Source organism: Nicotiana sylvestris, chromosome 11, assembly GCF_000393655.2.
Source record: "Nicotiana sylvestris chromosome 11, ASM39365v2, whole genome shotgun sequence".
NCBI lineage: Eukaryota > Viridiplantae > Streptophyta > Magnoliopsida > Solanales > Solanaceae > Nicotiana > Nicotiana sylvestris.
In genome coordinates, this window is record NC_091067.1 from 23,581,020 (window position 1) to 23,593,288 (window position 12,269).

At 33.0% G+C, this 12,269-nt stretch overlaps 1 protein-coding gene across 1 annotated transcript; it reads left to right on the plus strand.

Moving 5' to 3' along the window:
* The first annotated feature begins 9,586 nt into the window (after positions 1–9,586).
* On the plus strand, positions 9,587–11,659 carry LOC104217040 (uncharacterized). Its single transcript, XM_009767194.2, has 4 exons — positions 9,587–9,931; positions 10,015–10,129; positions 10,224–10,338; positions 10,493–11,659. The coding sequence occupies exons 1-4, from the start codon at positions 9,831–9,833 to the stop codon at positions 11,596–11,598; spliced, it is 1,437 nt and encodes a 478-aa protein (XP_009765496.1). The 5' UTR covers positions 9,587–9,830; the 3' UTR covers positions 11,599–11,659.
* Positions 11,660–12,269: the final 610 nt, after the last annotated feature.

Here is a 12,269-nt window from a genome sequence, read left to right on the forward strand (position 1 = left end):
TTTAAGAATAATAAAGTGGGATGCATAGTAACATAGTATAGAGAATGTGTTCAAATTTAGAAGGGCCGGGAGTTTGGTTTGTAATGCTATGTTGAGGACAGTGGCAGGGTCAACAAATTTATTAATGGGTACCAAAATTCAAAAAATTAAATACATAAAAAATAAGGAAAGTCAATATATAGTATATATACATAAAAATAAATTTTTGACCTAGTTAAACAGTGTAAATTTTCGGGAAGAGGTGCCAATGATAACTCAGCCACTGGTTGAGGGGTGTTTAATTTGTATATTTTTCTTCAATAAGTAAATATGATAGAGCTGTTAATATGGGCGAGGCCGGGCGTGGGCTTTAGCAATTGACGGGCTGGGCTGGGCTAGTCCACCATTTTGATGGGCCTTATAATGGTCCGTCCATCCCAGCCCTATGTGGGTTGAGGCCACCCACGGGCTGACCCATCATTTTTTAAAATATAATTTTATATTTTTTTTCTTTAAGTTCTAACCTAAAAAAAGATAAATTTTTAAAAGTTAAAAAAATCTTATTGGAAAAATTTCATAAAACTTAATAACATTTTATATCGTTCCAATATATCACAGTAAACACTAAAAAAGTAAAAGGCAAGGTTATATTCATTAACTAAAAGCCAAAGGCCAAAACAAACTATTCAAGAGAACGTCCATGACGCTTATGGGATATCCGATACATCATCTTCATCAAACACATTTGAATCCGCTTGTGAGAAGTTTGTCTTAACATCTTCACTTTCATCTACATCTACAATTCATATGCAATATTAATTAGTTAAATATTAAGAATAATTAAATTTTAAAAACTAATTAACATTTTAAGACGTTGATCTTTTAATATGATAAGCTTAATAAACTTTAAGCTTGGGATACTTTTCTTGTTATTTTTAGTGTCATATACTTTTATTAGGCCCACGACCCGGCACAGTCCAGCCTCAGTCAAGTCTCACGGGCCACAGACTTACTTTGGCCGGGCTTAAAAGCCTCGTTTTTAAATGGGCTCCAAAAATTCTAGCCCAACCCTACTAAATCACGAGTTGGACTAGGCTGGGTTAGGCTGGCCTAACGGGCCAAGCCCATATTGATGGCTCTAATTTATGATAACATGTCTTCTTGTAGCAGTGTACGGGGTGCAATTTTAAAAAAAGAAATTAATGTATTCTTGATTTCTTAAAGTAACAAATATACATGACCAAAATTATTTGTCTATCTAACCCATAAAAAGGATCGAAAAAATATAATCAAACAACCCTGGGAACTCAAATCGTTTTCTCCTTTTTACCATTGATACTTGCATCAGGATTGTCTGCCTACACCACACCCTTTGGAATGCGACCCTTCCCCGAACCCTAGGTGAATGCGAGCGGCCTTTTACACTACAACACATTTGAGTTATTCAAGTAATAGAAACATAGTTAAATCCTCTTTCTAAAGCTGAATTCCTTTTTCTTTTTTTACTCTAGAAGCCAAGCCTTCATCAAAGGTGGGAAGGATTTCTTGGAGAGAAAAAAGAAGGGCAAGAACCAATCTTCAGCATTCACAAGTCATCAATTATAAGGACAATATGATATAATAGCACAAGTCTACAATAGTACTGATCCAGTTCAAGAATTCAACATTCAAGGCTCATACTTGCAAAGGAACTGCACCATCTTGTACAATCCTACTAAAACAGATCAGAGTGAAGAGGCTAAAGTGGTTGTAGCTGAGATCAAAAGAAAAATGGACCCTGACACAAATGTTGTATTGGGCAAAGATGTTTTCTTGCTATGCCTTAAGGCTGCCATTGATGTGGCATTCATCATGGCTTTAGTACTTGTCCTTGATCAAGTGGAGGGACATGATTTTAAAGAGGGAAGCGACACGGTTAATTTCACGTATGGTCACTGAATGTTATTTTCTAGAACAATGAAATCACTAATATTTTATTGCATTAGAATTACTAACTAAACTTTATCTTTTTTGAAAAATTACCCTAGGAACCCACAGTCACTACTCTTTAGGTGCACACCGAGTAACCTTCTTACTGTGCAATAGCTCGTAAATCACACCAGAGATGTAAGTCGCACTAGGTAAGCTCGGTGCGACGAGCTCTAGCTGAGGAGGCTGCTGGTGAGGATAATAAATCCCAGGTCTCCATTGTGAGAATTCACTCACGCAACTAACTCAGTCAATCCTTGTGGCAGTAACTAAACTTTACGTGCGATAACAGTAAAATCACAAATCTTTATCCACTCTTTAACATTAAAGTCATCTTGATCAGTATATCTTATCGCTATAGTAGGTAAAGTTCAATTACTTTAACGAGATAAGAAATATTTTTTATATTTACCATTTTATGATAGATTACATTTTGTGACTTTACCGTTGCAATAGGGAAAGTTCAGTTATTTTAATGTGATGAAAAATAATTTATGACTTTTATTTTTATACCCCCTCCGGTCCACTATAAGTGACTAATTTGCTTTTTTTATTTTATTCTAAAATAAATGTCCATTTATATAATAAAGGAAAAAATTAATTTATTTTTTCAAAATTACCCTTATGTATGTATCCCTGAAAAGTCATTTTACATTTGAGAAGAAAAGTAAGTACTACTATAACTATGGTGCAACATTTAATGAAGGGTAGTTTAGTTACACTAACTATTTTCGTCTAGAATTTAATATTTCCTTAATGAGTGTGTCAAAAATAAATTGGTCATTTATTGTGGACCGGAGGGAGTAGTAAATAGCATTGCATGACCATACGCAAAATTAATGTGAGTAGCTAGTGAGCTGCAACCTACGAGGGGGAAAGGTTGATCTTCTTGGTTTTCTCAATCTTGTGAAGTGTCATTGATTGCCATTTTTATCCAAGTTTAAAGTGCCTTGATTTTCTTGTCTATATATATGTTCAATTCTTACACCAATGAGTAATATATTGGTAGTTGAACTAAATTATATAGATATAAATAAGGGTACTGATCATGAGTTGCTATATATATAAAGGAGGATGGGTAATCTTTCATGATTTTGTCAATCTTCTGCAAAATTACTGAGATTGCCTTTTTCATGCAAGTAAATTCAATAGTCTTCATTTTCTTGGATCTATACGTTAAATTCTTTCACCAAGTAGTGATATTGATAGTACGTTCATGTAAAACTCTTTTGATTTTTAATGTTTAATAGTACTATATGGGTTTAGATTCTCAGTTCTGCCACTTTCATCTAATTTACTGGTTCAAATTCTATAACTTTTGCATATTTAATAATTATTTTTAACATTATACAAAATCAAGGATTCAAATGAACTCATAGGTTATTAATTGATTATGCCCCTATAGACGACTACTCTTAGAAAGACCGGCCATGATTGAAATATGTTCCTTTGATCATCTTTTAGTGTTAATATCTTTTTGTTTATGAGTTATTAATGTCGAACAATATCTTTTCCTTATAATGATGGTGTACAGATTAATTTGCGTCATGACTCGACGTTTCAAACATATACATGTTATTTTACACCAATATATGTTCATGTCTACAAACTTTTAAGAAATGTTATCGTGTTTTCTAATGCATAGAGGTACCTACTTTGTTGTGTATGAATGATCAATAAAATTTGATGGGAGACTTGAATTCTGTACAAGACATAAGATAAAAAAGAGAGAGGCAGAATGCAGGCCAACAAAAATATTTTACTGCTAACAACAACAACAACAATAAATTCAGTGTAAATTTATAAGTGGAATATGTAAAGAGTAATGTAAATACAAACCTTACCCCTAACTTGTGAAGATAGACAAACAATTTTCGGTAGACCATCAGCTACCATCGGCTCAAGTAACAATAAAATTTTACCGTTGGGGGACAAAATTATTGTGCAAAAGAAATGTATGCTTCTAACAAATCAGGGCGGCCCGACGAATTTTGTGGCCTAAAGCCAAACTTTATGAGAGATCTTAACTTTTATTTTATTATTATTATTTGTTTGAAGTCTGTTTTTTAGCTTTTCTTAAATACAAAGTTATTAATAATTTTCTTATAATCAATAACTCCTAATACGTATTTCTCAATTGACAATATAGCTAATCCATTTAACCTTTCTTGTGACATTGTTGTTCTTAGGTAAAATTTATCAATTTTAACTTTTTAAAACTTCTTTCCGCTGAAACAGCGGTAACATGAGTTATGAACATTATTCCATAAGCAATTTAGGCATTTGGAAAGAACTAAGTCTTTTTATTCGAATAAATGTATCAATTAAACTGTTATATTCTAATTGTACTATTTCTCTTATTAATACTTTAAATTCAGAAAATAAATCTAACTCATCAATATCGAATTGATTATTGTGCTTTAAGGAACATTCGAGTTTAAGACAATATTTTTTAAAATTTTCGACATCTAGTGATCTGAGTTTTTACTGCCTAATAGAAAATCAAAAATATTTCATATGCTTTGAATTGTTCAAATCTATTTTGAAGTGAAAAAATACCATTGTCTATTTTGTATAAAAATAATCAACTCTAAAGGACTCTTCGAAAGATTTTGAGATTGCATTATCAACATTCGCATCAAATTGTTACTTCATATATATCACACTTTTCTTACGAAATTCGGGTTCGATATTCATTTCAAGTACAATTTCCTTGGTAGAAATCATAATAGTTGCAAATCCTTCATCTCTATATTTGTTAAAGAAAGAAATCAAACTTTTTCACATTACATAATTCTTTTTTAAACATATACATAGTCTATTAGGTGTAACAAAAAATAAAGCCCCCATAAATATGGGGTCTAAAGCGGTTGCTTTAGTTACTTTATGGAAGGGCCGCCCGTGTTACGAATTAAGGTCCATATTTAACTAAAAATTATGTATGGCATTAAATGAAAAAAATACTAGTACTCCAAATGAGAACGGACAAAAAGGTAGTTAAGTTCATTAATAAATCTGCTGTTATAGCAACTAGACAAAAATAATTTTGTGACTTTTACAATAAGTAAAATTTAGTTATTTTAATGTAACATTCTGATTTTAACTTTATACTAGATAAAGTTTAATGATCATACATGAAATTTACCAATCAAAATCTCTAACCTAGGTAAGTACTAGTTTACTCTTGAAGTGGATTGCAAACTTGAGCGTCAATTTAGTTTCTAAAGACTCCAATTTGCCTCATTACCTCCACATCATCAAATTACCATGTGAAAATATCAATTAAAAAACATGAAGGACCGAATTGTATTTTAGGACATACACGAAGGACAAAAAATGCTAATTTCTTACTTTATTACAATGTGTCAAAATCTCAAGTGGATCCTATCCATGGTTCCACCATGTGATAAATTTAACAAAATTTTTCTAAATTAGAACCCATCAACTCATGAATTTCAGTGATTTTGTTATAAACAAAAAAAGATTTTCCAAATTTAGTGCATTATCAGAAAATCAAACTTTATCCTTAAATGGTAAATTAGTTAATCCATAAATGTGAATCTTTCTAATAAAGATCTAAATGAAAAAATAATTGCATTGTCAGAAAATGCAAAAAAAGGTGGACCATAGTTCCAAAATCTTTCATTTTAAAGGGTTAATACTTAATACTGTGACAGACTAAGAGATTCCCATACCCTAAAAACATACAACATGCCCTTTTTTCCTCTTTGAGACTTTGATTGCAACGTAACAAGTGTCTATTTACTTTGTAATTTTCCCATGAAAATGACATGTATAAAGTAATTCTTTCCCCTCAATTCTTGGGTTCACTTAGGAGTAGTTCTTTTGAAAATTATCCTTTTGTCCTTTGCATAGAAATTATTATTATTATTATTATTATTATTATTATTATTATTATTATTATTATTATTATTATTATTATTATTATTATTATTATTATTACCCCTCTTTTATCATGTTAATTTAATCCATGTCAGTTTGGATTGATAGGGGAATGAGAGCCCTTTTCCGGACCCTGCGTGAACGCGAAATATTTTACGTATCGGGTTGACTTTTTCTTAATGACTATACTGAATGTATATTCTAAGAAAGTCAAACTATGTACCAATTCCTAATATGTATAATATATACATATAGGGCATATATAATTTACATAGGTGACAAAAGTTTTCACATAATGACATAAATTAGTAATAACATACGAGAAATTACTTTTATGTTCCAGCTAGCGCGTTTCACTTATCTAACATGATTTTATGGTCGGTCCGTGATCCCGAAGTGGTAACTTCAAAATGCTAGAAAATGATAAGCATGTAAATTGTCCCCCTCCTCCCCCCCCCCCCCTCTTCCCTTGCCGTTTTTCTTGTATTGATTGTTGTACATTTAAAACACCTATGTTTGTGAATTCTAATGTAAAAGATTCACATATGCAGTGAACGTACTATAGCTCAAGCTGCATACAATTGGAAATTTAAAGCAAAATATATACTTATACTAAATTCACACCTATTGTCACAAAAGTATAATAGTGTACTGTCACTCTACGTATCACTGATTTAAATTTCTAAATTCGTCTCCACTTATGTTTACACCGAATAACGTTTATATGGGGAATGTGCAGGGACTGATTTACCCTTGTTGAAGCGGTGTCATTCGTCACCGCTTCGCCGATTTTTTTAATTATATATATATGTAATATGCAAAAGAAAAAAGGCGTATAAGTAAAATAAAATGACATAACTTAGTCAAAGTAAGATAGTTAGTTTATTGGTAAATTCCCTGAAATTTAAGGCAGTGGTCAACGGTTCACAGCTTCATTTTTGAGCAATATGATTTCTGTTTTTTCAAAAGCTTTTTAGAGTTTTTTTGGCAATGAAGTTAATAAAGACGGATTTGTAGAGTCGAATGGATGATGAGTTTTTCAGTAGCTGTTTGGTGCCTTACATAGAAAAGAATGTATTTAGTCTTACTCCTAATGAGGTTGTTATGAATATCTTCCAAAATATGAAACCTCATCGATGAGAGTTATAGTAAGGTACTTTTAAAAAAAAAAATGATGTCGTTATTATATTTGTTTCTTTGTCTACTTCTTTAAATATCGACACCACTTATGAAAAATCTCGCGTACGTCCCTGGAAATAGGGTTTACTTTGATATGAAAGACAATTCACTTGTTACATAAATTCGTGAAAATAAACACCTATGTCACTTTTTCAAAGACAGGGATGGCCCTAAAAGAAATGTTTAACAAAGAAAAAAAAAAGAAAAAAAAAAGATATTTGGCAAAACCAAGAAACCCCATCCTTGCAAAAGATATAAGAACACGACAACCTAGTCCTTAAATAATTTGTCTACCCAATTTGAGTCTGTTAAACTCTTTGATAGCTAATATATATATTTTTAAAACCCCACAAAAAAGAGCAACAACATGAGGAGTAGGAAAGTTGGGCAAACCCCACCAAGCACCAACATAAGTTTATGGTGAAGTGAAAAGTACTTGCTCATTCTTAATTAGAAATTTCGTGTTTGAGTCATAAGTATAAAGTCGTTTTTACTAAAGAGCGTTATACCCACTAATATAGGACTTTCTGACGTAAATTCGAATTTTGTTAGATCCAATGCGAGTACCGAACACTTAGTGGCGAAGCCATGAATTTTCTTAAGGATGTTCAAACTTGAAATAAGTAAAAAAAAATCCGACAAAGAGTGTTCAATATATGTTATGTAACTCTAAAATCTAATATTTTACCTAGATACGCAATGTAATTTTTCGATAAAGGGGGGGCAATTGACTACCGACCAAAGTGTAGCTTCGCCCCCGCGAACGCCAGATAAAAAAACCTATAACAGGGGCAAAATCCCATTAAGTTAGTTCTTCTTTCGTGATTTATAGGACTTTCCGATGTGAATTTGAATTTTATCAGGCTCCAATACATGTACGGAGTTAAGATAAAAAAAACTTAAAGAAAATGGGCAAAATCCCATTAAGCTATTTCTTATTTTGTGGTCCCAAAATTGCAGCCAAAGATGAGCTATTTTGTACAGACAGTTGTGAGGGTGGGGGTTTTTGCATTTTGGGAGAGCTTTGTGGGGGCTCCTTTGTGCAATTTTGAGGGGACACGTTATTACATATCATTCTCTATATGGGCTAATAAGCCATTTATATTACTTTTCGTTAAATAATAGTGACGACTCAACTTACACGCATTTAAAATATTTTTTTTTAAATAATCTCAATTATACCTTATAAATAAATATTAGGTTAACCTATTTATCAAAGTTGAAAAAAATAATATCAATTGTTATAGTGAAAGTTTAAACATGAAATGTTCATTGTTATTACTTGTATGCCTTAGCTACTACTAAGAGACTTAGGGGTGTTTGGTTAGAATAGAGCTTATGCCGGTATAAGTTATGTTGAGATAAGTTATTCTGAGATTAATTATGTTGGAATTGTTGTTTATTCACTGTTTGGTATGTTGTATTAAGAATGATAATTGTATAATTTCTAAGAATAAGGTATAAGTTATACCGGTGCTAATTACCCCACCTTCTATAAGGTTTAAGTTATCCCGGTGTTAAAATTAACACCGGGATGACTTATACCTGGTTTGCTAACCAAACAGAGTATTAAGGTGGTATTAATTTTTTATACCACCCCTATACCTTCTTATACCTTATACCAAACGACCCCTTAGGATATATTATTGCATCCAACCCAAACAAAAAGAGAAAAATATAAAGACAAGCGTTATTTACATTACTTTACATTAAATAATAGTGGCGTTTGACTCAATTAGCGCGCATCTAAAACAAGTCTTCAAATAATCTATTGTTATAACTTATAACACAACTATAAATATCAAATAAATCTGTTTATCAAAGTTTGAAATGGATAAATTAAGGGTATAGTTAAATTTTAAACATGAAATGTTCATGTTATTACTTAATGCCTCAACTACTATGGTACTTAAGAAACCCACTTTATTATTGCATCCAAACCCAACCAAAAAAATAAATGAAAATACAAAGACAAGCGCTATTTATATTACTCGTTGTTAAGTTAAAATGATAATGATGTCTGATTCAAATGGCACATATCTTAAATTGATTTTTGAAATAATCTTTGTTATAACTTATAACACGATTATAAATATAGAATGCACGAACTTATCTAAGTTTGAAATGGATAAATTAAGGCTCCGTTTGTCTATAATTTTTTTTTCAAAAAATATTTTCAAAAATATGTTTGTCCATGAAATTTTGCAAGTTTTTGGAATTTTCGAAAATAAGTTTTTTAAAAATCAAAAAACTTTTCAAATTAAGGGTTATCATTAAAAGAATATTCAAATTTTTGAAATTTTCAGGAAATTTTTTTTCTCAATTCGCAAAACTGTAACAGATTTTCAAATTAAATGTATATCCAAAAATAATTCGAATTTCAAATGCTACTTTTTAACATAATTCTAAATACTAATTGTTTTTTCAAAAATCATAATTTTATGTCCAAACGCTTGATAAAGTGTTATAGTGAGAGTTTAAACATGAAATATTCAAGCTATTATTTGTATGCTTCAACTGCTAATAGGAACCCCACTATATTATTGCACTCAAACCCCCCAATAAAAAAAAGGAAAATACAAGGACAAGCATCTCTCCCCCCTTTTCTCCCCCAAAAAAAGTGTAGAAATCTTGAAAGGGGGTGGGGGAGTTAGGGGAAGTTTTTGAGCCTAAAACCAAATACCTAAAAGTTAAAGAACTTCTTGGGCCAAATACCCATGTAGAAAAATTGCTTCTTTTTTCTGTCAAGTTATCATCTTTCTTGCATTTTGTTAGTTTCACAGTGCTATAGCTGAAAAAAGATGCCTAGGCCAGGACCCAGACCTTATGAGTGTGTAAGAAGAGCTTGGCATAGTGATAGACACCAACCCATTAGAGGTTCTATTATACAACAAATTTTCAGGTACTTGAAAATTTTGGAGGTGTGATTTCTTGAATTTTCATTTATCTTAAAGTGTTGATGTTGCTCACCATCTGTTTGATCAGGGTTGTACAAGAAAGGCATGGTGTTGTTACTAAAAAAAACAGAGAATGGCAACAGAAGCTCCCTATTGTGGTTTTCAAAGCTGAGGAAATTATGTACTCCAAAGCTAATTCTGAGGTTTTTTCCTCTTCTTTTGGATTTCATTTTCTTGAAAGGGTTTAACTTAGGTTTCTTGAATTTTGATTGTATGCTTTTTTGTCATCTATATTAGGCTGAATATATGGATCCTGAAACACTTTGGGACCGGTTAAATGAGGCCATTGATACTATAATTAGGAGAGATGAGACTGCAGAGACTGGACAGTTCTTGCCTCCTTGTGTTGAAGGTACCAAAAAGTTCACTACTTTATTTTGCCTTGCTATTCATTTTTACTGCTCCATTTGTTTTTAGCTCAATTCCTCAACAAGAACCATGCCATTTTGTATATAGTTTTCAGAGTGATTATGTTGCCTTGTTTAACATGAAACTTTGGTGCTCAGCTGCTCTTAATTTGGGGTGTACTGCGGAGAGAGCGTCTAGGAGCCAGCGGAACACTAATCCGAGGAGTTACCTCAGCCCAAGAAATCAAGAACCTCAATGTGTACCTCCTAAAGTTTTCAGTAGAAGTACCAATGAGCAAAACACTAACTCATCGTTACCATTTCGCCCTGCGAACCAACCCACATTTTTGAGACCTTCAAATGTCAATTCACCCAGATTAGCTTCAGATTTTGACAGGCCTGTAATGCCTAGCATCGACAATCTTGGTGCTTCCTCAAGTGCAAAAAACGTTATTATTCCGGAAAGTAACAGTTCAGCTGATGTGGGTTCAGTATATCCGCTGTACTATGGTACTGATGTTCAGCCTGAAGTTTCTCCTATGGTCTTCCAAAAACCTCAACGTAATGTAATTGTTGGCAAACCTATATACCAATCCATGGCGGAGCCTGCTGAAATCAGCTGCTTCCCGAGATTGTTTCCCTATGGGAGAGATGATATTCAAGAAAAATTATGTCAAGCAAATTATGGGGACAACACTAGGAGGGTGCCTGAATTGGATTGCGATTTGTCCTTAAGGCTGGGTCGCTCCGCAAACTCTCGTTTGCAGCTGGAAAAGATTCAAACTGGTTGCTTTGGTGACATTAGGCCAAGCGACAATTCTCATGAAAGAGATCGGTTCAAGCTTATGTCTACCAGTAAAGGGAAAGAGTTCACTTTCTTTCCCACGGAGTCTGCTACTGGTCCATCAGGGTTGCACAGAGCTCATGAAAATTTGGAGGTTTATGGTCACAATGCAGAAAAACTATTTAGGAAGCCTAAGATGCCTGTTAGGCCGAGTGACAGTTTTCAGCAAAGAGACGAGTTCGAGGTTGTTTCTACTAGTAAAGACAAAGAGTTCCCTTTCTTTGTTGCGGAGTCTGCCAATAGTCCGTCGGTGTTGCAAACAGGTCCGGTAAATTTAGAGGGTGAAGGTCAGAATGCTGAAACACTACTTAGTAAACGTAAGATGCCCTTCCATACCAATATGGAACTCGGACAATTTTTGTGGCAAGATGAGCAAACTTTGAACCGTTTTTCTGGTCAAATGAAAAGGCCAGGTTTGTAGTCTGTAGACAGGCTCCATTTTGTTGTATCATAAAATTTTGAGAAAAGAAAAGTTTAGGATCCCTCCTTTGCATTTTTATCTTCCAGTTTTTGCTTGAATCTGATATTTTGCATAGCTGAAATAGCACATAAAGATAATGTGTAAAAAAGGAATTTAGAACTAACAAAAAGAGCAGCAAGTGAACTTTGACAGCAAGACCTGGGATGAATGGCTCAATTACAATATTCTCAGATGTGGTATGTTTTAAAACTAACTGTCCCTATAAGCTTCAAACATTTGCTTGGTTTGCTGACTATGTAAATGAAGTGCAAGATCTCAGGTTAGGTGTAATACTGTGGTTTGTGTATCCACCATTATGTTGGCTTGGGCTATCATGCTTTGAACTAAATTGCCCACTGTTACTGTCATGTGAATTTTACTTATTTATTCTCTTTGTGTTGAAAACAAACTTTATATAAGCATCATTGTGAGTGACGGGAAATATGACAGGATCCGAAAATGTCAATACAGTAGGTTGGTGGGTTACTAATCATATATATGAGAATCTATTCTTATGGGACAAGAAAAACAGATCCAAAGCCTCGTTATGTTATTTCCATAATCTAATCGCTCATTGAAGAAGGGGAGCCATAACATGACCGGTAAAGTTGCTGCCACATGACCAGGAGGTC

Coding starts and splice junctions, on each gene's coding strand:
- LOC104217040 (XM_009767194.2), top strand. CDS start 9,831: ATGCCTAGGCCAGGACCCAGACCTTATGAGTGTGTAAGAAGAGCTTGG. Junction 9,932..10,014: donor ATTATACAACAAATTTTCAG/GTACTTGAAAAT, acceptor CTGTTTGATCAG/GGTTGTACAAGAAAGGCATG. Junction 10,130..10,223: donor ACTCCAAAGCTAATTCTGAG/GTTTTTTCCTCT, acceptor CATCTATATTAG/GCTGAATATATGGATCCTGA.